Source organism: Alosa sapidissima, chromosome 6, assembly GCF_018492685.1.
Source record: "Alosa sapidissima isolate fAloSap1 chromosome 6, fAloSap1.pri, whole genome shotgun sequence".
NCBI classification, from domain to species: Eukaryota; Metazoa; Chordata; class Actinopteri; order Clupeiformes; family Clupeidae; genus Alosa; species Alosa sapidissima.
The window spans coordinates 21996698-22022159 of NC_055962.1; the positions used below are offsets into that span (position 1 = coordinate 21996698).

The 25462-nt window shown below is 45.9% G+C and overlaps 1 protein-coding gene across 3 annotated transcripts in view; it reads left to right on the forward strand.

Annotated features, from left to right (window-relative positions):
• fam184ab (family with sequence similarity 184 member Ab) overlaps window positions 1-25462 on the forward strand; it is a 133665-nt gene that overhangs the window by 40578 nt on the left and 67625 nt on the right. For all 3 annotated transcript variants that reach the window (XM_042095995.1, XM_042095996.1, XM_042095998.1), the window contains exons 2-8: window positions 633-845; window positions 1454-2095; window positions 5947-6082; window positions 9988-10169; window positions 13565-13750; window positions 21987-22109; window positions 24209-24370. In XM_042095995.1, the coding sequence (XP_041951929.1) occupies window positions 633-845; window positions 1454-2095; window positions 5947-6082; window positions 9988-10169; window positions 13565-13750; window positions 21987-22109; window positions 24209-24370 (1644 nt within the window). The remainder of the gene's footprint in view (window positions 1-632; window positions 846-1453; window positions 2096-5946; window positions 6083-9987; window positions 10170-13564; window positions 13751-21986; window positions 22110-24208; window positions 24371-25462) is intronic.

Below are 25462 nucleotides of genomic sequence, written 5' to 3' on the forward strand. Positions count from 1 at the left end.
CTCGTTTTAAGAACACTTCCTTTTCTCCACTCTTCTTTTCCTAACCATTCAGGCTGACATTTTCTTTGGTCTTCATCACCTCATCGATTGGCTAAATGTTATTATCGGCTCACTCAGTGTCACCTAGGGAGGGATTTATCAGTTTTAAAAATGTAACTAGGCTGTGCTTAAATGTGTCTGCTATTTCCTTCCAAAGCTTTTTTTTCCCCATTCTGCTACAGCGGAGGATCTAATGGGACTCTAAGAGGATTCACTCCATTATTGAGGCTTTGACTAGGAACTGGCAGCCATGCCGCAAAAGAACTGTGCTGAATTGTTGTAATGCGTTGTTAACCCCATTCATTTTTTCGTTGGCAACCACTAGCCTAGCAAGCCTAAACTTAGTGTCACAGTAGGAGCCCAATAGTTTCAGACAAATGAACGCCTTAATGTTTGGTTAATTAGTACCTTTGAAAGTTTAACGATTTGGGAAGCACTCAGACAGAGAAAGAATATGCTAACAAGCAAATATAGTTGTTCAACTGTAACTGTATAAAGTGTAATCGAGCATTGCTAACACCAATATTGGTCTTTATACCAATTCTCACAGTATGTTTTACATCTCTTTCTCCCCTCATCATTGGCTCTCCTAGGTGATCTACGCGCTCAATACGAAGAACGACGAGCACGAGGCAGCCATCCAGACGTTGAAAGAGGCACACGAAGAGGAGGTGCAACAGATCCTATCCGAAACGCGCGAGAAGATCATGCAGTACAAGAGCAAAATCAGCGATGAGATAGACCTCAAGCGCCGCATCCAGTCTCTCGAGGAGTCCATGGAGCTGCATGAACGAATGAAACGGCAGGTGTGTGTCCTCCGAGCTGAATATGCTACCATGACAACGTTACACCTGATTGTGGAGATATTTTCCTGGTGATGGCTACATTTGCCTTATTCTCTTCAAACTTCTATTCCACATAACGTCTAGTACCAGTACAGAGCTGCTTGGGGCTCTTTGCAACTTCAAGTCACAGTCGTTATTTTCATATCAAATTATGTTTAAAGATGTCCAAAGACATGAGCGTAATAGGCAAACCATACAGGATGACCTATTGCAACTTGCCACAGCATCTATTGAGAGTTGAGAAGGACTAGTTTGTTAGTATGTCACCTAGTTGTAACTCCTGTCCTCCTGTCTCCTGCTACCACACACATGGCTGAAATGCATGATGGGTTCAAGTTACTTTAACATGGCATTACTTTGCCTAACCACACACACACACACCACATCAGATCAATTACCGGGATAATGAGGCAGGCTTTTGATTTCTTGGGATTCCCTACTCGCAATGTAGAGTTACAGACTAGATTCTCCTGATCTCGGCCTTAGTAGTCCTCTGAATCTAAATGTACCACAGCATCTTTGGTAAGGCTGTTGCTAAGAAGGAAGTTTAAGCCGTGTCTGTGTTGCAGGCGCTGTCGGAGTTCGAGGCCTACCGGCAGCGCGTGGAGGACATGCAGCTGTGCACGGAGGCGCAGCACACGCAACGCGTGGTCAGCATGTCGCGCGAGGTCGAGGAGATGCGTCGCAACTTCGAGGAGAAGCTGCGCACCTTCAGCCAGGCGCAGACCCAGTTCGAGCAGGAGAAGCGGCAGGCGCTGGAGGAGCTACGCGCCTCGCACCGCCAAGAGGTCCAGGACATGCTGCGCAGCCACCAGAGCCAGAACCAGAACTACAGCAAGGACCAGGAGAAGCTGGGCCAGCTGCACAAGGCCGAGGTGGAGGCGCTGAGCGAGCGCGTGGACGAGCTCAAGCAGGACAAGAAGCGGCTGGTGGACGAGTATGAGGCCAAGCTGAACAAGGCGCAGGCCTTCTACGAGCGCGAGCTGGAGGCCATGAAGCGCACCCAGCAGCTGACCGCCGAGAACCTGATGGCGTGGAAGAAGACGGAGGCCGAACTGCGGCGCGAGTTCCAGACGCAGGAGGCGGCTCTGCAGAAGACGCTGGGCAAACTGCGGGCCGAGCTGACGCGCGTGCAGGAGGAGGCGCGCGACAACCGCGAGAAATCCCACAAGCTGCAGGCCTCGCTCGTCAGCGCCGAGAGCACCGTCAAGGTAACGCAGCAAGGGGAGGTGGTTTTAATGGGGGTTCAGTAACCTCTAGGGATGCTTTAGAGAGGTTATGCGGAAACAGTATCAAAGCCGAAGCAAGAAATGGAGTATTTATTCCGAAGCATTGCTGTTCTGCTCCTTTTGATAAAAGTCACTTTGGATAAAAGTCTCTGCCAAATGAATAAGACATATGGATTCATATAATTTGATTTTCATGTATTGGGGGAAAGTTGAACTTGAGTGACATGACTAGGTCATTGGTAAAGGATTGATGGATCAATAGTCAAATCCATGCCAACAGCAGATATCACAGTGGGTACACTCTGACATAATAGATGGCCTCTTTACTGCAACCACCATTTGTGTAAATTACTTTACAAGTGTGAGATGCTGCTGTACCATGGAAGACAGGCCAGTTCTGTCCATCATTGGTGGTAAGCGTAGGTAAAATGATTGGTATTTTCATACACATTTGGCATAAAAACAGATTCAGTTTCATCATGCACAAATAGTCCAATATGTTCTCTAGATAACTCCCCCTTCGGACCCCATCTACCAGCACCACGTCACGTCGACCTCACCACACTCATATGGCCACTACACTTTTTGAAAAAAACATTCAGGGGGGGGGGGGGGCTGAACAACATTTATTCCTTTCCTTGTTGAAATCTACAGTATTTATGTTGTCAAAGGAAGGTCCAATGATGTTAACAATCCAATGCTAATCCTACAAAATATCAAATTCGTTACAGTTGACTCAAAGGCTAATGATAGTAAATGAGGGAAAATTGGATCTTTGATGTGGGAGAAGGACCACTGCGGAGATAGACCTATAATGTGATCTAATTAAAGGCTTCCCTTATAAGAGTCCTTGATCACTTATTGTTCCCTTATCTTTGGTCACACTCACTTTTACACAGCAGCCTGAATGTGTTTCCCCTGCTAATATTAAATTCGCTCTCGACTCAGAATGTGGATGGTCTTTAGAGGCAAAGTAGAATGAGACCGAGGAGACATAACTTCCTCTTGTGTCTGCGTTGCAGCCTTTGTCTCAGTATGTCTCGGAGTGGCACTGACGTCCAATCAAAACTTCAAAAAGACACGAGGCATGTGTGGAAGAGAGAGCTAATTAGTCCACACGTAACACCCAAATGGAAACAAAGTCGTTGATAATAAATGTTCGGCCTGGCTGTCCCAGGAACGGCGTAGCTGGTCGGACAAAGTGGCTGTTATTTATCATCCTAATTAGAGAAGAGCGGCACGGAAATTATGCCGCGGCGAGATAAAAATAATACCCAGCGCTGCGGGAATCCTGCCGGGCTTCAGTCCCTCCTCACGGGTTAAGTGAAAGCACCAGCCGAGGTTACTGGTTTCAAAACGATTCTTGTCCTTTTTCAATGCGTTGTTATCTGTCACATGAAGGTAACACATTTTAATATATTATACAGTGTTTCTTTGGGCTGTTTTGGCTGTTTCTTGACGCCAACAGTGACCAAGTCAGAGGAATATGTAAATTCGTTTTCTGTGTCCGGCAGATGAGGCATGAGGCAATGTGGTGCCAGTTGACCAGGTTCTCATGTCTGGCAGGTAGAGATAGTAAATAGACACACAGAGTGTAACAAGTGCAAGCTCCACATCAATCAAAAGTGTTGTCTGGAAGTAAACATGCCATTGTTTCACAGAGAGAGAATGGTCCATGTGGGTAGATGTGGTAGATGGCCGCAAGGCTCCCTGGAGGTAACACTTGTTGACCGTCTGCAGCGGTTAATTCGCGCTGACCATTCCAGGGGGACACACAGGTGCAGCCCACTTGATTATGTCCGCTACGGCGCGAGGATCTGATTTCTCATCGTGCCAGAGAATATAAATAACGAGCCGCCTAAACAGAGCCGAGGATTAAACCGTGTCCTCTCTCCGACCGCCTCATGCGCATCATCAGCCACACACCTGCTTCGCCAGCTCCACAGTGTGTGTGTGTGTGTGTGTGTGTGTGTGTGTGTGTGTGTGCCTGCGTGTGTATGTGTGTGTGAGGTTGGGGGTGAGATTGGAGGTGGGACGGGGGACGGGGGACGGGGGGTGATCACTACCTGGCAGGAGCTCTTGGATCCGCCGACTTCCTCCCTCCTCCTGGACACCTGCTCGAGCGATTTCGCGGTGCCAGCTTCCGAAATGCCACAGCGTTCCGGTTGCCATGCCGGTGGGCACGCATGCCAGTCATTTTGAGCGTGAAAAGCAGAAGAAAAACCCTGACCTTTAGTGCTATCAAGCAAGTGTTTGTTTATGCTTAGTTTTAGCTCATATTTCTCATACCAAATAGAGTGGAAATTAGTAGAGTTTGCCCCTGTTGTCCTGTTCTGCCTTTGCAGTTATGAAGCTTATCATACAGTATATTCAGCTTAAACAAATACCAGAAAACAGATATGTTTGGCCAAGTCAGAACCCATTAAAGGGTTCTTCTTTGGGTATTCCGGGACTGTTCTGAGGAATGATATTATGGTCATCCTGTCCAACTGTGATGGACCAGCCAGTGTAGCACACACAGTGTGCAGCAAAGAAGGGACAGATATATGCTCATTTGCTTCTGCCTTTTCCACGAAAGCCCATTCTTGGTGTTTACCATAATAGCGGGTGGCAAGATAATGCAGCCTATTCAACTGTGCATTGAAAGCCCATTTAGGAAGCAGTCACTGTCTTCATATGTATGGGAAGGCTAAATGGTTATTATTTCATGAATAATTAATGCTGGCACGGACGCCTCACTGTAACGTTGACGTTGTGAAAGCTGTCCAATTAAGACAGGAAAGGAAAAAAAAAGCAAGCGAACCATCATCCTCCTCCTCCTCCACCTCCACCTCCTCCCCCGACACACACAGCCCACTCTCTCAATAATGTGTTGGCTGGCAAGAGAATTCATTCCGAAAAGATAAGACAGTCCGAGAAAGGTAGTGTGTGTGCATTTGTGTGCCTGTGTGTGCCGTTAAGATAAAGAATGACTCAGAAGAAGAGAGAGCCATTCTGCTGGGTGATGGGAAAGAGAAAGAGTGAATAAGAGAGAGAGAGAGGGAGAGAAAGAGAGAGAGAGAAAGAGAGAGAGAGAGAATAAGAGAGAGAGAGGGAGAGAAAGAGAGAATAAGAGAGAGAGAATAAGAGAGAGAGAGTAAATAAAAGAGAGAGAGAATTAGAGAGAATAAGAGAGAGAGGGAATAAGAGAAAGAGAGAGAATAAGAGAGAGAGAATAAAAGAGAGAGGGAATAAGAGAGAGTAAATAAAAGAGAGAGAGAATAAGAGAGAGAGAATAAGAGAGAGAGGGAATAAGAGACAGAGTGAATAAGAGAGAGAGTGTGAGTGTGAAAGAAAACAGATCGCCCCAAATAGGATAAAGAAGGCAATGGGGAAAAGGTGCAAGTAGGCTGGAGGAGAGAGAGAATATGTGATGAATGGAGAGATGGCACGCCGAGATACTGCCAAGTGATAGGAGGCCCTGTTGAAAGAGGCTGCATGCAGCGTGGAGTGCTGAGCGCATGGGGAGAAAAGAGCTTTGGTGTGTGGAAGCGGAGTGAGGCAGCTTGGAGACTGTATTGGGAACGAGGAAAGGAAAAACAAGAGATGTTTACAGAGAATGAAGCAAGAGATCTGTGGTTTACAATGCACTTGTTTATTTGTTTGAGCTTTGAATGTTTAATGTGACCAGCTATGTGTGTGTGTGTGTGTGTGTGTGTGTGTTTGTGTGTGTGTATGTCTGTCTGACTGTTTATGTGTGTTTGTATCTATGCGTGTATGCGTATGTTTGTTTGTATGTGTGTGTGTGTGTGTGTGTGTGTGTGTGTGTGTGTGTGTGTGTGTGTGTATTTCAGGAGCTCCATAAGCAACTGGATGAGGTGACACAGAACTCGGAGATCATTGCCATTCGCCAGAAGGAGGGTGAGACTGAGCTGGAGGCCACCAGAGACAGAGTGCAGCAGCAGGCCACAGAGATTCTACTGAAAGCCAGTGAGCTAACACGCGCGCACGCACACACACACACACACATACACACACACACACACACACACACACACACACACACACACGAATAGCCATACACATAAGGCACATGTGTGTACTATTATTCTTTCTCAAAAATACATATAGACACACACACACACACACACACACACACACACACACACACACACACACACACACACATCCAGATGCACTGCCATATTTTCACTTACTGAGACACACACACACACCACACACACATACACTCACTCTCCAACCCAATCAGCCATCCAGCAGGCCCTCTCCCACAGGCGGTGTCTTGCCCGGCTGATCTTCCTCTGCCGGCCCCGTGGCTCCCATTTACTCAGAGACTCACGAGCGACGCCTCGCGCCTCTGGCCTTTTATGTGCCCGTCTGTGATTGTGATTAGCTAGCGCCCCCGACGCACCGGCTCCTGCTGAATTTCTCACGCCTCTGTGGCTCTTGCTGCTCTGCAATCAGTGTGTGATGTGGGGGTCACAAAGCACCCGACACACCCACAGGACTCTGTCAGAAGGGAGGCCTTTCATGCCGGTCATCTCGTACGGCCGTGACTGTTCCAAGAACGTATAGATGTAAAGGATGCTGCCGTGGTATCTCGGCAATACCTTTGCTAGCTATGTGTAGTGTGTGTGTAGTGTATGTGTGTGTGTCATTGCCCCGACTGAAGAATGATGCCTGAAGGAAAGAAGATCCTCAAAGCCAGCCTGCCACCAGCTGTTGTGCTATGACCCTTAAAACAGCCCATACGCCTTTGAAACAGTGTTGGTGTCGAGTGAGACAGGGATAATATATTGTTCCACATAATGGAATCGCCTGCAACTCTTTGGTGTAATTATCATTACTTTTTTAAAAATTTTTGTACCACTAATAGCAGTCTAATTTGGATTTTTTTACGAGGGCATTAATTTCAGCTTACAATTACAATGTTCTTGAAAACATTGTCAGTGGTGCTACGGCATCTTCTAACTACTGTAGTAGTTAGAAAACCTGGTTTCAGTGTAAAAGCTTGAATATTGCTTGAAGAGTAAAAGCTCAGATGTCTTAGGCTACTGTAGGACCAGCTGTTGCTTCAGACACCGATATTACATGTCATACATTCTGCAATAATTAGGCTAGTTCTCATCTTCATAATGACCACCAACCAAATTTTGTCTATGTTAAAAGTGCATCAATTTTTACTATCTACGTATGTCCATGGTATGCTGTATACACACACATACACACACACACACACACACAAACTCTCTATATTTGATCTTGTTTATAAGTCAGGGTGTCAGTTTACCATACAGCAAGTATCCAGTTCCAGGCCAGAAGCTCCCATGGTGTGTTTTGTATGGGCTCAAATACCCCAAGAAGGCTCTTATTTCTGCAATATTGTCTCCAAGTATTCAAGACCTATATCACCAATACTCAGTGCCAAGTTGAAATAAATCTTACTCAGTCTCAGTCTCAAGATTTAACGTCCCTCAAGGTCTACTCAAGGTTCCTTGATTTTAAAGGTCATATGTTGGGACTTGCTGTTGCAATTTGTTCTAAGGTTTATACTGTATTTGGACCTGGACGGTCGCTGCTTGCAGCTATATTTCCTCATTTGGATGATATATAAAACAGACCCCCAAAAATGAAAACAAAATGGCAGCTTGTTGTGAAACAGAAACTTTCAAATTAATAGCAATCCCCCTCCGACAATAATTAGATCTCATTTGTTTATATTTTCTGCAGTGTAGAAATGTTAATGAAGTGTTAGAGGTGATAATTAATGTAGCTTTGTTTTCTAGTTGGTAGGTTGTCACTCTTTTCACAGCATCAGCTCTCTAATTCCCATTGTATATACACAGCCATTATATATAATACACGACCAGGCTAAGTGTAGGAAACACATGAATTATGTATAAAAATGCACCACAACAATTTACAGTGCCTGCCTCACAGCAACACTCCCAAGACATTAAAACACAATGAGCCTATAACCATTGTCATTTTTCCATTTTCTTGATGTAAGTCTTCATGAAAGTGCTCATCAGTCTGTATAGATTTAGGCTTTTGGTACCATGCTGTACAATGTACAGTGTTGATGAATTAAACCTTGACCCCTGCATGGGGCATCAGCATCTGTCTGTGCCTGCATGCCCTGGAGCCTGTGCTTGCATTCTGCTTGAGACTCTGGCTCCTACGTGCGTTCAGCTATCGATCGGACCCCTGACCATCCATCTGTCTTCGAGGGAGGGCTTAATGCAGCATAATGTTTCCATAACGGCCCTCTGTTTCGCTTCGTGCCTGCGTCCCCTGACATAGCGACTGAACTTTGAATTTGGGGCCCATCGATCTCCAGGCGCCAGGGGCCATCATAACCGCAGCCTTGTGCGATTATTCGGAGGCAGATAGAGGAGGGGAGGGAGCCATATTTACGCTGTGTGTGTTTCTCTCTCCATTCCATATCAACATCATTTCTCCAGAGTTAACTGCTCAGTGCTGAAACTGCCTTCCATAGAGCAGAAGGGGCATCAGTTGGCCTACAGTCTACATTTATTTAGCTATGGACAATCTCAGTAGGGTTCCTTTGGAGATGGAGCATTACTTGTGTTCACAGCCTGATGAAAACAACTTTACATTTTAACAGCCATTGTTGATTTGTTTAAGCGATTTCTATATCGGGAGATCTGCCAGGCTGATCATTTTCTCAATGCAAGCAGAAAATTGAGTTACGATATAGTATAGCAAAGCTTCTTTATATACGCTGTCAGTGTAAGCCACGGGGCCCTAATTTAATGATGCCTAGCTATAGCTAATTTACAGTAATAACGAGGCAAAATCAATTTGCTCATTTAACACCACGGACCGTAACCACAAACATTGACGAGTCAGCTCAATGCTTACACATGCCCCACAATAAATATAGTTATAGGGCCCATGGTTTTCTTTCAAATGATTTTCTTTCCAGTGAAAGACTTTCTCAGATTTAGAAAACCATACCCACCCAACATAGAACGATTGAATTGAAGACAATAACACACAGAAATACAAACAGACAACGCAGAGAAATATTGTGTACATTGTGAACATTTATTTATTTATTTATATTTCATTAGAATAGCAAATACCATTTAAGACCATTATCAACTTAGAGATGTTACCTGTCACATTATTGAATTGTTTTTTTGTTTGTTTGTTTGTTTGTTTGAACTTAGGCTGTGTGTGTTTTTCTGTTTGCTCAAATTTACTCAGACAGAAAAGCTGATGTCATGCTTGTGTGCTTGTTGATTCTGTTGTTGATGTGTATATGGGAGCCCTCATGCCTTTGGCTACAAGGGATTTTGTACGAGAGAGAGAGAGAGAGAGAGAGGGAGAGAGAGAGATAGCGAGAGAGTGAGGGAGAGAGAGAAAGAGAGGGAGAGAGAGAGAGAGAGACAGACAGAGAGAGACTCACCATTTGGATTAATGTCTCATTAACTCCACACATGATTCGGTTCCTGCTCCAACACTGGGCTTGATCACGTTTGGCCGTGCATTGCACATCAATATTTTAGTAGCCATTATGCGGATGATTGAAAAACACACAGTCCTGACAGCTGCTGGCAGTAGACATGAGATGAAGTAATTGGCTCTATATTGGGGAGGTAGGTGACCTGCAGTAACCTGTGATTTGATGGTATTCTTCCGTCCTCCAGGGCCACAGCACACATCTGCAGCCAAATTGAATGAGCTCATCACTGACACACAAAACCTGGTACATTACATGCTGCTGAATGGGGTTGTGATGATCAACTGATTCCACTGCTTTTTTATATCTTTTTGTGTGTGTGTGTGTGTGCGTGTGGATGTGTGTGTGCGTGTGCGTGTGTGTGTGTGTGTATGGATATGTCCAGGTCAGATTGGCAGTCTGCAGGCCACCCAGATGACCCACGAGGCGGCGATCAGGGACCTGGAGTCGGAGAAGTGCCGTCTGAAGGACAAGGTCCAGCGGCTGGACGAGGAGAGGGAAGCCCTGCAGAACAAGAGCCAGGCACTGGAGGACAGGCAGAAGAACCAGATCGTCAACCTGGAGAAGGTATAGAGTTCACACATACAGCACACACCATAGAACCAGTCTGGACTGGAGAAGGTATAGAGTTCACACATATTTCACACACACCATAGAACCAGTCTGGACTGGAGAAGGTATAGAGTTCACACATATTTCACACACACCATAGAACCAGTCTGGACTGGAGAAGGTATAGAGTTCATGCATATTTCACACACACCATAGAATGGACTGTACTAATGTGCAAACACATCATGTGTTATTTCCCACGAGATACTGTAAGCACCGCTGATTATGTGTTGTACACAAAAGTTGTATAGGAAAGGTGTCATTTTTATATTCAGTAGCAGTTATGTGGAATGAATTATTGGAGCTGGCTGAGTAGTAACCAATCCTAAACAAATCCTATCGTGACAGTTTTGTATGCACTATAGATATAGACAGATGTGAATGTACACACATTAACTGATATCTACAATAACTTATTCCTACATATCTACAGTAGCAATAACTCTCTGTGTGATGCATTTCAGCCAGTTTCACAAAGTTCCGAGCCCTAAAATAGAAAAATATAGACTTCTTTATTAGCCTCCCACTCGCATTGATTGTCAATGGCCCCTGACATCTATATTTAATTCAAGGGGACCTTCTGGTATCTTAAAATAAGAATTTCTCAAGCGCCACACTGGGACCTTGTTGAAGACGATCTATAAACGACGACTCTTATTATAGCTCCCCTTAAAACAGATATCACAGTGCTCGGGCCGGTCTGTGGAGTGTGTGTGTTTTTTTTGTGCGACTCTACCAGGGATAGCGTTATCGGCCTTGCTCAGGCATTTTGAGGCTTTCAGAGGGAGCCTCCGAGTCCCTGACAAGAAGCTCTGCTTTTTGGATACCTCACCGACTCGCTGTTCAATTATGGATGGGACCGGGGAGTGCCTCCGCGGTAAGAAGATTTTTGAAAGCTGAGTTAAGGTCCTTCACTTCCTTTTCTACCCCCCCGCCCCCCCCCCCTTTTTTTGTCTCTCTTTTTAGGGCTTTCTTTTCTAGTCTCTCCATTTGTCCTTCTGGTCCGCGTATATTCACAAACACACCCGTCCACTCTTTGTTTCGCACGCAGGCTCATACATACTCATAAGCACAAGGTCTCTGCAAAATTCACAAGCACAGCCACTCGCACTGTCCACTGTTATATCATTGCAAATGTATATTGCTATATAACTATAGACCCCTTCAGTGTGCACACCTTTTCTGTGACGTGGACCGTGAAGAGGTCTATTGACCTGACCATGCCATCATCTGGAGAACAGCCTGAGACACGTTTTCCAGCTCATTACGAAGACCGGCTAAGACACCGCTAACTTAATCATGGAATCTAAACGCAAATGTCAGTCGTAATGTAGTTTTCACTCCGTAGAAAAGGTTGTGTTGTTGGGAAGTGAATGCCTAAAGGTGTCCGCTGTCACGGCCAGAGTCGGTGTCCTTTAAAAGCAGACGGATAATGTCAGGCATCCCATCTGTCCAGTGCCATCCGTGATCCGTGGACCCACCCCCCGACCCCCGACTGTCTGCCTCTCTGCCGTGCTCTCTGTCCCCCAAATCAAGAGTTCCATCCCTAATCTCACTCAGTTCTTCCATTGGACCGCAAGTCGTTTTGCGCTTTCAGCTCTTTCACTCTTTTCTCTACCTCCTTTTTTTCTAGCTGTCCTTACGCTTTCATTCCCTAGAACACTCAAATCATGGAAAATAATTCTGCTTATTCTTTTCTTCTCTCTCTATCTCTCTCCCTGACCTCTCACGCATACAAACTCTCTCTGCTTTTCTCTTTCTCTCCCTCCCACACTTTCTCCCTATTCTCCCCATTTAACACACGAGAGGAAGGGCATTCTTGCCTGCCTGCCTGTCCTTGAGTAGCAGGTTGCCATGACAACGCTCTGCAGGCACAGAGAGAGAGAGAGAGAGAGAGAGAGAAAGAGTAGTGGTCCAGTTCAGTCTGTGGGCTCTCAGTGATCTCTCTGTCCTGGTCTGGTCAGCTACTGAGTAATATCTTGTTGTTGTTGTTGTTGTTGTTTTTGTTGACATGTTTGTTTTGGCTGTGGGTTTACCGTACTGTCAGTTTCTTGTTGAGACAGTAGATGAAGTGGGGGAAACAGACATTGGCCGGCGATCTGTCTGCAGAGCGTATTGCGGGTGAAAACAAGCCTCAAGCTTGCGTGGCTGCTTAGAAACAGCGGAAGGTCGTGCCGGGGCACTCACGATGGAACGTAGTGAAGGAGAGCAGAGCTGTGATTCGTGATTCTGTTGCACGCTCTCTTTACAAGGCTGAGGCTGTCTCGCTGCTCACACCTTGGACACACAGGAGAAAGTACATGTGCATGCAGGTGCACTCTCATGCATACACACACGCACACACACACACCTTGCATGTATAAACACATAAACATTTTGTAGCAGGGTCTCCTAGGTCTAAAGTAATGTTCCTCACACCTGACCTTTAAATTCTAATTAAGTATTCAAATTAGTCCTCTGAGCCCTATAAATGTTTTTGTTGTTGTTGTTGTTTAGTTTAGTCAGCAATGTTTTTCGATTTACATTTATATAATATACTACACAACACACAGAAGAGCAGTGTTCATGCACCCTGGTTCCACAGATGCAGACCAACGTAGTTCTCTCTCTCTCTGGTCAAGCTTAGCTTTCTAAGCGTCAACTTTTACGGGGGCTTTTTTTATTCCATATCTTACTCCATTAATTGCTTCACCTGATCTCCATCTTCAAACGGCTCATTAGCTGTATCAGGTGGGCTGCAGCCATAGTGGCTCTCTGTAGATAAGATTTGCTCAGCGCCGCTGCCGCGGCTAATCAATCGCTTCATCTGATGAAAATGAACCAGGCAGGGGCGCCGAGCTTCACGAGAGCTGAATGGGGAGCTCCCCCGCTGCTCGAAAGCACGCTGGCATTTTTGAATTCATCTGTGGGAGCTTTGGGAATAGCCTAGCTACGGCAAGATGAATCATGATTTAAACAGTTTTGAGTTACAGGACTCTGTGAGACTGCAGTTAAAGCTCAGCATCCATTTTCACTACTCCTGATGCTGAGTGGGAACATGGTACCTTGGGAATGACCCTCTCCGCTTTCTGTACTTTCAAAGGACGCAATCTTTTTTTAAAAATATTTTTTGCAGCAGGTTGCTAATGACTAGAAAGGAGAAAAAGTGGTTGATTACTACTTTATTGGTGTACCTCCCTATTATGTATGATGCCTTTTCTCACCCTACCTCTCTTACACACATGTGTAACACTCACAGCCACATCAAAAAGACGTGTGTGTGTGTGTGTGTGTGTGTGTGTGTGTGTGTGTGTGTGTGTGTGTGTGTGTGTGTGTGTGTGTGTGTGTGTGTGTGTGTGTGTTTCCCCAAGGCCCTGCGTGAGGAGAAGCAGTCGTATGAGAAGGAGATGATGAATATGCGTGCCAAATACGAGGAGGACGCGGCGCACTTCAAGGAGTCCCAGAGTCGCGCGCTGGAGGAGATCTCCAAGAAGCACCGCGCTACGCTGGAGAGCACCCAGAGCACCGCCGAGAAGGAGAAGAACCGCCTGCTGGCCGTGAGTGGACACACTTACTACTCTACTCTGCTCAAAGCATCGAAGTATGCACACTAACTATTACTACTACTACTAACTACCAAAACATTGTGCGAGTGTGCACACTGACTACTTTACTTAAAGCATAGGAGTATGCACACTAACTAGTCTACTCTACTCAAAGCATAGGAGTATGCACAGTAGTCTACTCTACTCAAAGCATAGGAGTATGCACTCTAGCTACTCTATTCAAAGCACTGGAATATGCACACTAACTATTCTATTCAAAGCATTGGAGTATGCACAATAACTACTCTATTCAAGGCATCGGTGTATGCACACTAACTACTTTACTCTACTCAAAGTATAGGAGTATGCACACTAACTACTCTACTCAAAGCTTAGGAGTATGCACACTAACTTCTCTACTCAAAGCTTAGGAGTATGCACACTAACTACTCTACTCAAAGTATAGGAGTATGCACACTAACTATGCGTTTATCCATTATGCCCCCAAACTATGGAACACCCTGCCTCTGTACATCAAGCAGGCGAGTTCAGTAAATATTTTTAAAAAAGATCTGAAAACATACCTGTACAGGAAAGCTTTTAGTTAACTCATCTTATCCTGTAGACTACATTTTCAGATTATTCTACATCTGCTACTATTGGAGGGCGCAGCCAGCCAGAAGCAGATGGGCTCCCCCTATTAAGTCAGGTTCTGCTCAAGGTTTCTTCCTGGAATATGGGAGTTTTTCCTTGCCACAGTTGCCATATGGCGTGCTTGTGGGGGGTAAGAGGGTTAAGGCTGCCAGTCTTATGACGTCATTTTCTATATTTTTGATATGTTGCTGAGTATATCATAAACAGCAAAGAAAAGTGATTGATAATGACTGACTGACTATTATTGTGTTACATGCTTCAAATGTAAAGCACTTTGAGCTGCATTCTGTGTATGAAAGGTGCTATACAAATAAAGCTTTATTATTATTATTATTATTATAACTACTCTACTCAAAGTTTAGGAGTATGCACACTAACTTCTCTACTCAAAGCGTAGGAGTATGCACACTAACTACTCTACTCTACTCAAAGCTTTGGAGTAAATGCATTACATATATTATATTTAGATTTAAATATATGCAATCTTCCTTACAAAACAATAACTGCTGTACAATGCAGCAAAATGCAGTCTCTCATGTCCAAAATGCTGCATTTCTGCAGTTAACTGCAGTGCAATGCAATTTCATCATGTCCAAAATACTGCACTCCTCTCCTGCATATAAAAGAAATTCCTCAAAAACTTCTGCTTTGACACTCAGTTTTGACACTTATGTAAGGGTATGACTGCAACGTACTCAAAATTAGTATGTAACTCATTGCATTGCTTCAGCTTCAGCATGCATAATGAGTGTGCACATTGAATCTTGTACAGCTAAAAGTATACTTCCAAGAACTATGCTTTAGAAACATTTGTGTATCCATGTAGTGGCATTACCCCCTCACTACACTCAAAAATGAACTGTAGGCTATTCTGCCCACAGTGGGACTAGCATCAGCATGCACTTCACTGTGTCTTCAAATCAATATACATCCCCCTGTGTACACTAGTAGCTCGGTCTGCCATAGAGGTCTTACTGTATAAACAGATAAAGATATACTTCACTGAGTTTAAATGATAGTCAACCACTTTCACTTTCACAAGGGTAAACAATACATGCCAAGAAATTTGTCACAAACCAAGATGTCAGCACACATATATGTATATGTATATATATATATATATATATATATACTGTATATAGGAAAACACCTTCAGTGGTGCACTCGAACGCACGTTCACATCTTGCAGACCAGCATTAAGCATTCCGGTGGATGCCTTTCTACTGACACATGGCACATATCCCCCCTCACCACCTGCCTGTAGAGTGGAGCCCCAGCTGTATGTATGAGTCTGTGCTGCTCCACCTGCCTGTAGAGTGGAGCCCCAGCTGTATGTATGAGTCTGTGCTGCTCCACCTGCCTGCCACAGCTGGCTGGGATTCCGCCCGCGTTTCCCTCTTAACGCAGCAGCGGTGAGTGCAGTGGTGGTGGTCACTGGGGGGGCAGCGGTGAGTGGTGGTGGTCACTGGGGGGGCAGCGGGTGTCGGGGGGGGGGGGGGCAAGCGGAGGGTAGGCTCCGTGCGTCCATGAGGAGAAGGAGTAGGCACAGACGCCCGGGGAATGTCAATCAGGCCGGGTTCCACATGTCAGACTAAAGGACTAAAACCAAGATGACTAGACAGTGAGAGAGAGAGCATGTGTGTGTGTGTGTGTGTGTGTGTCTCTCTGTCTGTCCATGTGTGAGATAAAGTGAGAGTGTGATCTACATTGTAAGTGTCTGTTTGTGTTTCGGAGAGTGAGAAAAATGAGAGGGGAGGGGGGGGGGGGGACAGACAACATGTGTGAAAGAGAGTGAGAAACACTGGCCTTGTTTCGTCTCATCCCCACATTTGTCATAACCGCAGAGCAGGCAATCAATCACAACCTGCTTGTAAATAGCATTAAACGGAGAAACACTGTTCTATCTCCCTCTCTCTTCTCTCTCTCTTCCCTCTCTCTCTCTCCCTCTCTCCCTCTCTCATTCTCTCTGTCACTCTTTCACACACACACTCTCTCTGTGTCATTCCCCTCTACTTCTGAGCCTGTCAGCGTAAACAGCACCAGATTCCAGGCTTCAGCCATGCGCATCATGCTGCCTGTCATCTCACTGTCACAAGTGTCCCATGTGGACCTGCCGTATGTGTTTGTGTGTGTGTGTGCGTGTGTGTGTGTGTGTGTGTGTGTGTGTGTGTGTGTGTGTGTGTGTGTGTGTGTGTGTGTGTGTGTGTGTGTGTGTGTGTGTGTGAGAGAGAATATGTTCAGGCTCCTTTTCCTTTTATATCTGTGTGTGTGTGTGTGTGTGTGTGTGTGTGTGTGTGTGCGTGTGTGTGCGTGTGTGTGCGTGTCTCTGTCACACAGTCTGTGTTCGCATGTGTGTGAGGACATCTGTCTAATGCCCACACCTTCCTGAGGCAGTATTGCGTAGGTCTGCACCACCTTTCCCTTAGACAGAAATAAGCTAACACACACACACACACACACACACACACACACACACACACACACACACACGCACACGCACACTCACACACACTCACACACAGAGACACACAGACACACATAGAGCTTGTTTACATTTGATAGCATCAATCATATCTCTCCTGAGTTTTTATCTGTGCATATCTTTGTATCTGCATATGTTGACAAGTCGGACAAAAAGCATGGGGAAAGAGAGGGCGTACATTCTGTGACTGTGTGTGTGTGTGTGTGTGTGTGTGTGTGTGAGACTGTGTGGGTGTGTGTGCGTGTGTGTGTGTACGTGTGTCCAAGGGTACTTACTCCTGGTGGAGAGACTCCAGCCACGTTTTATCCGGACTCACACTCACGGCTCATTAACCACAGCGATGAACATTCATCTCACCGGCAAATGCTGAACTATCTCTATCACACACATCTCTATTTCTCACACACACACACACACACACACACACACACACACACACACACACATACACACACACTCACATACAGACACACTCACATACAGACACTGAAAGACACACACAGACACCTGCACACACACACACAGCCACACAATCTCTCTCTTTCTCTCTCTCTCTCACTCTCACTGTATTTTACACACATGCACACTCGCACACACGCGCTTCACACACATTCACGCTTCACGCATTTATTTACCACCGTTTCCCCCTTGACCCTGTGTAATATGTGTTAGCTGGCTGACAGGCACCTTCCTTTTTGAAGTGGTGCCACTGCAGAGTCCAGAGTCCAGCCTTACTCTGATCCACATCCCGCCACTCACCTCCAGCTGCCGTCCTGGCCCTCTCTAAACTGTCTGTTTTGATATCATCAGCAGAAAACATATGTAATGAACCAACACAAAGACGCGCTCGATTGACTCAGCCAAAACACAATCTGGCATCTCTCTCTTGCTCTCTCCATCTTTCTCTCTCTCTCTTCCTTTTCTCTCTCTCTTCATCTCTCTCTCCGTCTTTCTCTCTCTCTCTCTATCACACACTCTCTTTCATTATGTGCTGTGTGAGCCAGCCAAAAAAAAAAAAAAAAACGTTGTCACATCGCTCTCCAGTTCTCTGTATTTTTAAACTCTTATCAAAACACTACTTAATCTTTTTCAGCGATTACGACAAATATCAGTTAGAGACATGGAGACAAGATAGTTGGCTGGGGAGCTTGAGAGAGCAGACACACACAGACATAATGGATTTCTGTCTGAAGCCACTAACTTGAGGTTGAGAGTGTGGAAGCGTTTTTGATTTTGGTGTGGGTGGCATTCCCAGGGGTAGTGTCATCAGTCTACAGAAAAACGACAGTAACACTGTGTTTACTGTGGATGTGCTCTGTGTTTGTGGTGCCTGGTTTTTATGCATATCTGTACATGGCTGAGTGGGAAATAAGCAATGTTTGTACATCTGTACATTCATATGTGTGTGTGTGTGCGGGTGTGTGTGTGTGTGTGTGTGTGTGTGTGTGTAGTAATATATGTCTTGCATGAGAGTGTGAGATTCACAGCTGTGAGAGAGAAGTTGTGAGGAGTAGCACTAATGGTGTTAATGACATCATGAAAAAAAGGTTGGCATTATATATGCATGTTTGACAGGGTGTTTGTGCTTGCGTGTGCGTGCGTGGAGCATGTCTGTGTAAATGTGTGATGGTTTTGAAGGAAGAGGAGAGAAGAGAGATGTGGAGTGAAGGATGACTGGAGAGGTGAAGAAAGGGGAGCATGATGGAGGATGAAAGGGTGGGTGAAGCCCACAGGAAATGACAGTGAAGGTTTGATGGGAACCAGACGAAAGTGGAAAGGGGGGATTGACACGTCCTGTGAGGAGCGGAGGGTGGAAGAGAGGGAGGGAGGGAAACCAGACGAAAGTGGAAAGGGGGGATTGACACGTCCTGTGAGGAGCGGAGGGGGGAAGAGAGGGAGGGAGGGAGGGAAAGTAGAAATTGAAAGGTGGAGAAGTCGGAAAGGTGAAGACATGAGAGGATGAGAGAGGAGAGGAGAGTAGACGACAGGAAAAGAAGAGAGGTGGGAAAAAGTTGAGTGGAGATGAGAGGAAGACTGCACACTGGGAATGGGAGAATGGGAGGTGCACTCAAACTGAGGCTCGTTTGAGGAGAATGCACTTTCTTTGAGCTTTTAGATTTTAGCTTTTTTTGTGTAAACTTTCCAAATTGCTCGATTTAACCCTCAGGCATCTATGTTTGTTCACGGAGAACTGCCTCCTCAGACCTTCTGTGTTTGTTTGCAAACGCTCACAGTGAACTCCAAGCGAGCGGAAAAAAATGGAAGAGAAACTGAAAACTGAAAACCTACCTTGAATGAACGAACGCGTATCAGATGAAGAATGGAGAGAAGGAAAGGAGGGATCATGGAGGCGTTGGGAAGAGAGGAGAGCGGAGGACACAATGGGGGGGGAGAACAGAGGAAGGCATCAGATGAGAAGAAAGGAGAGAAAGGAAAGATGGAAAGAAAGGAGAGATCATGGAGGTGCTGGGAAGACAGGAGAAGAGAAGAGAGGAGACAGTGGGAGGGAGAGGAGGGGCAGAGGAAGGCAAGGGGATGGAGGGAGTGCCAACTGAGTAGGAGTGGAGTGAAAAATGCAAGGCCTCTAAATAATAAAATACTCAAAACTGTGTGTGTGTGTATGTGTGTGTGTGTGTGTGTGTGTGTGTGTGCGTGCGTGTGTGTGTTAGAGAGAGCATGTAAAATAGACAACGCCGTGACTCAGAGTCATAAAAAGAGTGTGACGCCATCGCTGACGTCTGACGTCCTCTTTCAGACAAGTCTGCAGGCTATCCCCTCTTCTCCACACACACACACACACACACACACACACACACACACACACACACACACACACACACACATGCAGAGTGTAGTAGTGTTGCTTTTCTGTCCCTCTGTATAAGCATTCTAGCTGACTCATTCTGGCTGAAGTTGTTGGAAACCTTGCCAAGGACCTCTTGGTGTTTTTTTTTTTTTTTTTTTTTCTGTTGACACCGCAGCCAGCCCGAGTCAGAAAGATGGTCATTAGGTTGAACCATTGTCTCAGTGTAGATGGCTTCTTTGGAAAATCTCCGGAATAAATTCTTCCAGTGGGGACTGAAATCCTGCTTTAGACCCTGCTGGCCTCTGTGTCTCTGGCAGAGCCTTTGTTTATTCTAAACCTATTACCTGGAAATGGGTTCTCAAGAGATCAAGGGATGCGTTTGCGATGGAGTGAACCGTAACAGGAACGATTGCAGGTTCATCTTCTTCATGGAATTAAGACACAGCGTTAGGGAGAGGTGGGGGGTGTAGGCCTGTCGGCACGGTTACAGAGCTTGCTTTCATCAAAATTAGATGAGGTGGCATTTGCATATCTGTGTGCTTGAAAAAGACTGGCGTGGTAAATGATGTGCGCATGCCAAACGCAACACATGGCACGTGCCTCTCACCCTCGCTAAGGCAAAGAGGCGAAGCCCATGAATGATTCATCCCAAAAGTTTAGTGCTCCTCGTTTTGACAAGTCCTGTTCATTTATAGATGGATATGGCTCCATCCCTGTGCATATAGCACACACACACACACACACACACACACACACACACACACACACACACACACACACATGCATTACGGCCTGACTGTAGACTGCATTCCACATGCTCTCTATGATGACTAAGTTATATGCATGTATGCAAGAGTGTGTATGCATGTATAAGAGTGTGTTTGTTGACCTCCCAGACAGTGATGGACAATGGAGTGCGATCTGGTCCATGATCTGATGCAGGTCCAATGCACATCAGGTTGAGACTATAAACTTTGATGTGTCTCCACTGCTGTCAAGACTTAAAGAGATTTTAATTATTTTCCCCATTAATTGAATTCCTTTGGAAACAGCTTTGGCTTTCACACTCATTTTAGGTTTTAGGAAATGTAATGAATGCATTTTTAATTGTAATTGCATCAGAGTGAATTTTTAAACTCTTGACTCTCCCAGAGCAGTCATGCGCTACTAGAGAACTTGTTGGCCACACATATTGATTTATGCCCAGACATAAGGCTCACTGCCGCTGTATATTTCATGAATGTCTGCTGTTCTGTGTGTGTTTTTCCATAGACTGTATAAATAAAGTATTTTTTTATTGCGCAGGCTGGTGCAAAGACACGGGTCAGGATCGTTAATTTGTGTGCCATTGACAGGTCCACATTTCCTGTGAGAGGGATGTGTGTGTGTTTGCATGTGCGTGTGTGTGTGTGTGTGTGTGTGTGTGTGTGTGTGTGTGTGTGTGTGTTTGCGTGTGTGTGTGTGTGTGTGTGTGTGTGTGTGTGTGTGTTTGCATGTGTGTGTGTGTGTGTGTCTGTGTGTGTGTGTGTACACTTCTCGCCATGTGTGTGTCTATTCAATGTGGGCATGCTTGCCTCTCCTCCAGTGGCAGTACCTCCTGTGTGGGAGATGACTGGGTTGACATTCTCTTCCTCTCGTCTCTCTCCCGTACAGGAAAATGTCAAAGCGGGCGAATCCGTAGCTCTGACCTCGTCTATTTGTCACCCCCCCCCACGCTCTGCTGCACGGTTGAAAAGTAGCGCTCTAATCCTCACACTGGGAAGGCACCAACATTTCATTCACTGCAGCAGCACCACCACCACCACCACACAGGTCCTCCACAACACGTGAAGGAGTCGCATGTGCCATCCAGGCACTCCGCTCAGCAACAACAGTGCCTTGCTCTACTTGCGTCTGACGGTTCCTATCTTGTCATAGAGCAAAGGCTAGCGCTCCTTTTTGCGAGAGCACGCAGACACACATGTCGACACGGCCATTAATTAGATAGTGGAAAACCGCTTACACTCAGATGAACCGTACCAATTATGCATTCACGTGTCGTCTGAATGGCCTTTATTTATAGCCAGAGACAATCAATATGGAGATGCTCCTGTTGGAGGCCCAGAGGCAATTCAAATACAGTTTTGCAGTATCAGTTGAATGGGGATTGCATTAATATTGATCAGTGTTTCAGCCATAAAGTCCCTTGGTGTCTAGTGTAATTGGTTGTGACTCCACTGAAGCTGTGGATATTACTGGGTGAAAGGTAAAGCTATGTGCCCCCACCCCCCAGAGTGAAATCTGTGCTTTGATTGGTGCGTTTCCAGGAAATGGAGCAGAAGTTTGAGCAGGAGCGACAGGCATTGGAGGAGCAGAAGAACTGCCTGCGGGAGCAGCTGGACAGCATCAGGCAGGAGCTCAGCACCAAGCTGGAGATGGCCAACTGTGAGGTGAGAAATACTACTGTGCTGCTACTTCTTTCTCTCTCTCTCTCTCTCTCTCTCTCTCTCTCTCTCTCTCTCTCTCTCTTTATCTCAATTCAATTCAGTGTGCTTTATTGGCATGGTTCTCTTTCTCTCTCACACACATGTGCAAAACACTCTATCTATCTGTTGCTCAATATGTTGTTAGACCTTGAGACACATACATCCACACAATCATACGATATGTGTGTCATATGTGTTCCTCAGTCTAATTAAAGGGATATTTAGCTGGAGCTAAAAGTGGTATCGCCAGACTCAGAGATTAGCTGCATGAACTGGAGAAAGTTAAAAATCAATTGTTGTACTCAAGGGGATATGGAAAATGACTGTAATTCCCCAAATGGTATATCCCTTTAAGGCATATTACTAGTTGGTCAACATGGTCAAAATAAGGCCAGGAGACCCTGGGCATTGTGTGTGTGTCTGTGTGTGTGTGTGTGTGTGTCTGTGTGTGTGTGTGTGTGTGTGTGTGTGTGTGTGTGTGTGTGTGCGCGTGTGCGCAAGCGTGTGTGGGGGTATATTTATGCCTGATCGTATGGAAATCAGAGCCCCAAATGTCTGCGGCAAATGTTAAGTGCTTGGTCATTACCAGCCAAGGACCCCCGTGACGAATTGGGACCCATTCCACCTACTTGGTCCATTACACCAGATCTGCACTGCCTGGTCCACAGGCTGCCGGCTTCACTCTGCATTGGTGGTGATGAAGCTGCTCGATGGTCTTGACTAAATGAAACCAATTGGCTGAATGAGACCCGACTGTAATGGTTGTCTGATGTAGTGAGGTGTTTTTTTCATTAGTGTGTGAATATGTGTGTGAGAGTCAGTGTGTGCGAGAGAGGGAGAGAGAGAGAGAGAGAGAGAGAGAGTTGAGTAGGCTGTGCGTGGATCACTGCAAGATCATTGTGAGATTTATGTAAGATCTTTGTAAGACTGGCTTGTAACAGTTGAGATCTGTGTAGACGAGGATTTTCTCACATCCAGCCTATACAAGGTTTCCAATATGTGAGATCCTCTTGACATCACTGGCTGATTTGTAAAGCATAAAAAAATGCTTGAGAGCATCCCCTAAGGCCTATACTAGATGACATAAATGAATGACATTATTCTCCTGTTTTTCTACTTTGCTCTAATTCATTTCCTCTCTCTCTCTTTTCTGCGGTGATTTTCCTTTTATCTTTTATTCCTCCCCTGCTTCTCTCTGACATCCCCCTCTCTTCTCTTCTCTGCTATCTATCTCCATCATTACTCATCTTCTGCCACTGTGTTTCTATTCCAACTTCCTGCTCTGATATCATCATCCATCATTTGATTCTAATTTTTACTCCTTCATTTCTGACTCGTTTTGTTCTCTCTCTCTCTCTTTCTTTCTCGCTGTCTCTTTCTCTCTCTTTCTCTCTTCTTTTTCTCTCCCTCTTCTTCATTGTTCTTTTTTTATTTAGTTTCTTCACTGTTCTTTGCTTCCCTCCTTCTCACTCCATGCCATATTTTGAGTAATTGTTGACCTTTCTGCCAAAGGTCATCATTCTTTCTGTATTCTGTATTCTATCCTTTTTTTCTGCCCCTCACATACACACATGCCCTCCTCCACACACACACACACACACACACACACACTCACACACACTCACACACAGATATCTTTATATCTTTCTCATAAACCATCTCTTTCTCTCACTCTATCTCTCCCCCGTCCCATGGGTGCAGCCGTGGCCCACTGGTTAGCACTCTGGACTTGTAACCGGAAGGTTGCCAGTTCAAACCCCGACCAGTAGCCACGGCTGAAGTGCCCTTGAGCAAGGCACCTAACCCCTCACTGCTCCCCGAGCGCCGCTGTTGTAGCAGGCAGCTCACTGCACCGGGATTAGTGTTTGCTTCACCTCACTGTGTGTTCACTGTGTGCTGAGTGTGTTTCTGCAGAGAAATGCAGAGACCAAATTTCCCTCACGGGATCAAAATAGTATTTATACTTATACTTACTTATACTTGTTTCAACTGGAACTTTCTAGCTCACTGATGGTCAGTAAATAACTTTCTCCCTCTCTCTCTCTCTCTGTTGGGGTGTGCAGGTGTCTCGTCTGCAGGAGATGGTGCGTGAGGGTGAGCAGGGCCTGGGCAGTGCCGCCGGGCAGATCAGCAGCCTGCAGGAGGCTCAGGACAAGCTGCTGGAGGAGCTGGACGCAACGCGCGCCCGCCTCCGGGAGACCAGCAACCTGCTCACTGCGCTGCAGGTAGGCACACACACACATACACACATACAGTACAAATACACCCACACACACATACATACACATACATATTTAGGGGCAGCCGTGTCCTACCAGTTAGCGCTTCAGACTTGTAATCGGAGGGTTGCCGGTTCGAACCCCGACCAGTAGGCACGGCTGAAGTGCCCTTGAGCAAGGCACCTAACTGCTCCCCGAGCGCCGCTGTAGCAGGCAGCTCACTGCGTTGGGATTAGTGTTTGCTTCACCTCAGTGTGTGTTCACTGTGTGCTGAGTGTGTTTCACGGATTGGGATAAATGCAGAGACCAAATTTCCCTCACGGGATCAAAAGAGTATATATACTTATACTTATATACACACACACGCACGTACACACAGGTGCGCACAAATGCACTCACAAACTCACGCACACAAGCACATATACACACACACACACACACACACACACACATACACACACACACACGCACATACACAAATGTGCACACAAATGCCCTCATAAACACATACTGTACGCGCACACACACACACACACACACACACACACATATATACATACACACACACAGACTCCAGTTTCCTGGCCACTGAGCTACAGGTGTATGCACAGTTAATGTCAGCTCTAGTATACTTGTGGAGCTCCCAGGAACCTATATCAGCTAACATGGGACAGGTCCCGCACATTAATAATCTGAACCTACGCTCCAATGGCTGTCCTGAATAATGTATTGCTTTCATTATACGCTGCTTAACACACATCCACGTATGCACACACACACACATGTACACACACATGTACACACACACACACACTCACACACACTCTCACACACACACACACACACTGAGTGGCCCGTGCCACTTGATTAGAGAGGCTGTACTCCAGCCGTGCTCTTCCCCTGCGCCCTTGACCCGTGCGTGGCGAGGTGGGCAGTGAGCCTGCATAATCAGCACCTGAAAGAATGGAGAAGAGATGGAGGAGAGGAGTGGAGGAGGGGATAAGAGAGTAGAGGAGTGGAGGAGGGGATAAGAGAGGACAGGAGAGGAGGAGTGGAGAGGAGAGGAGAGGAGGGGAGGAGTAGAGGAGAGGAAGTAGC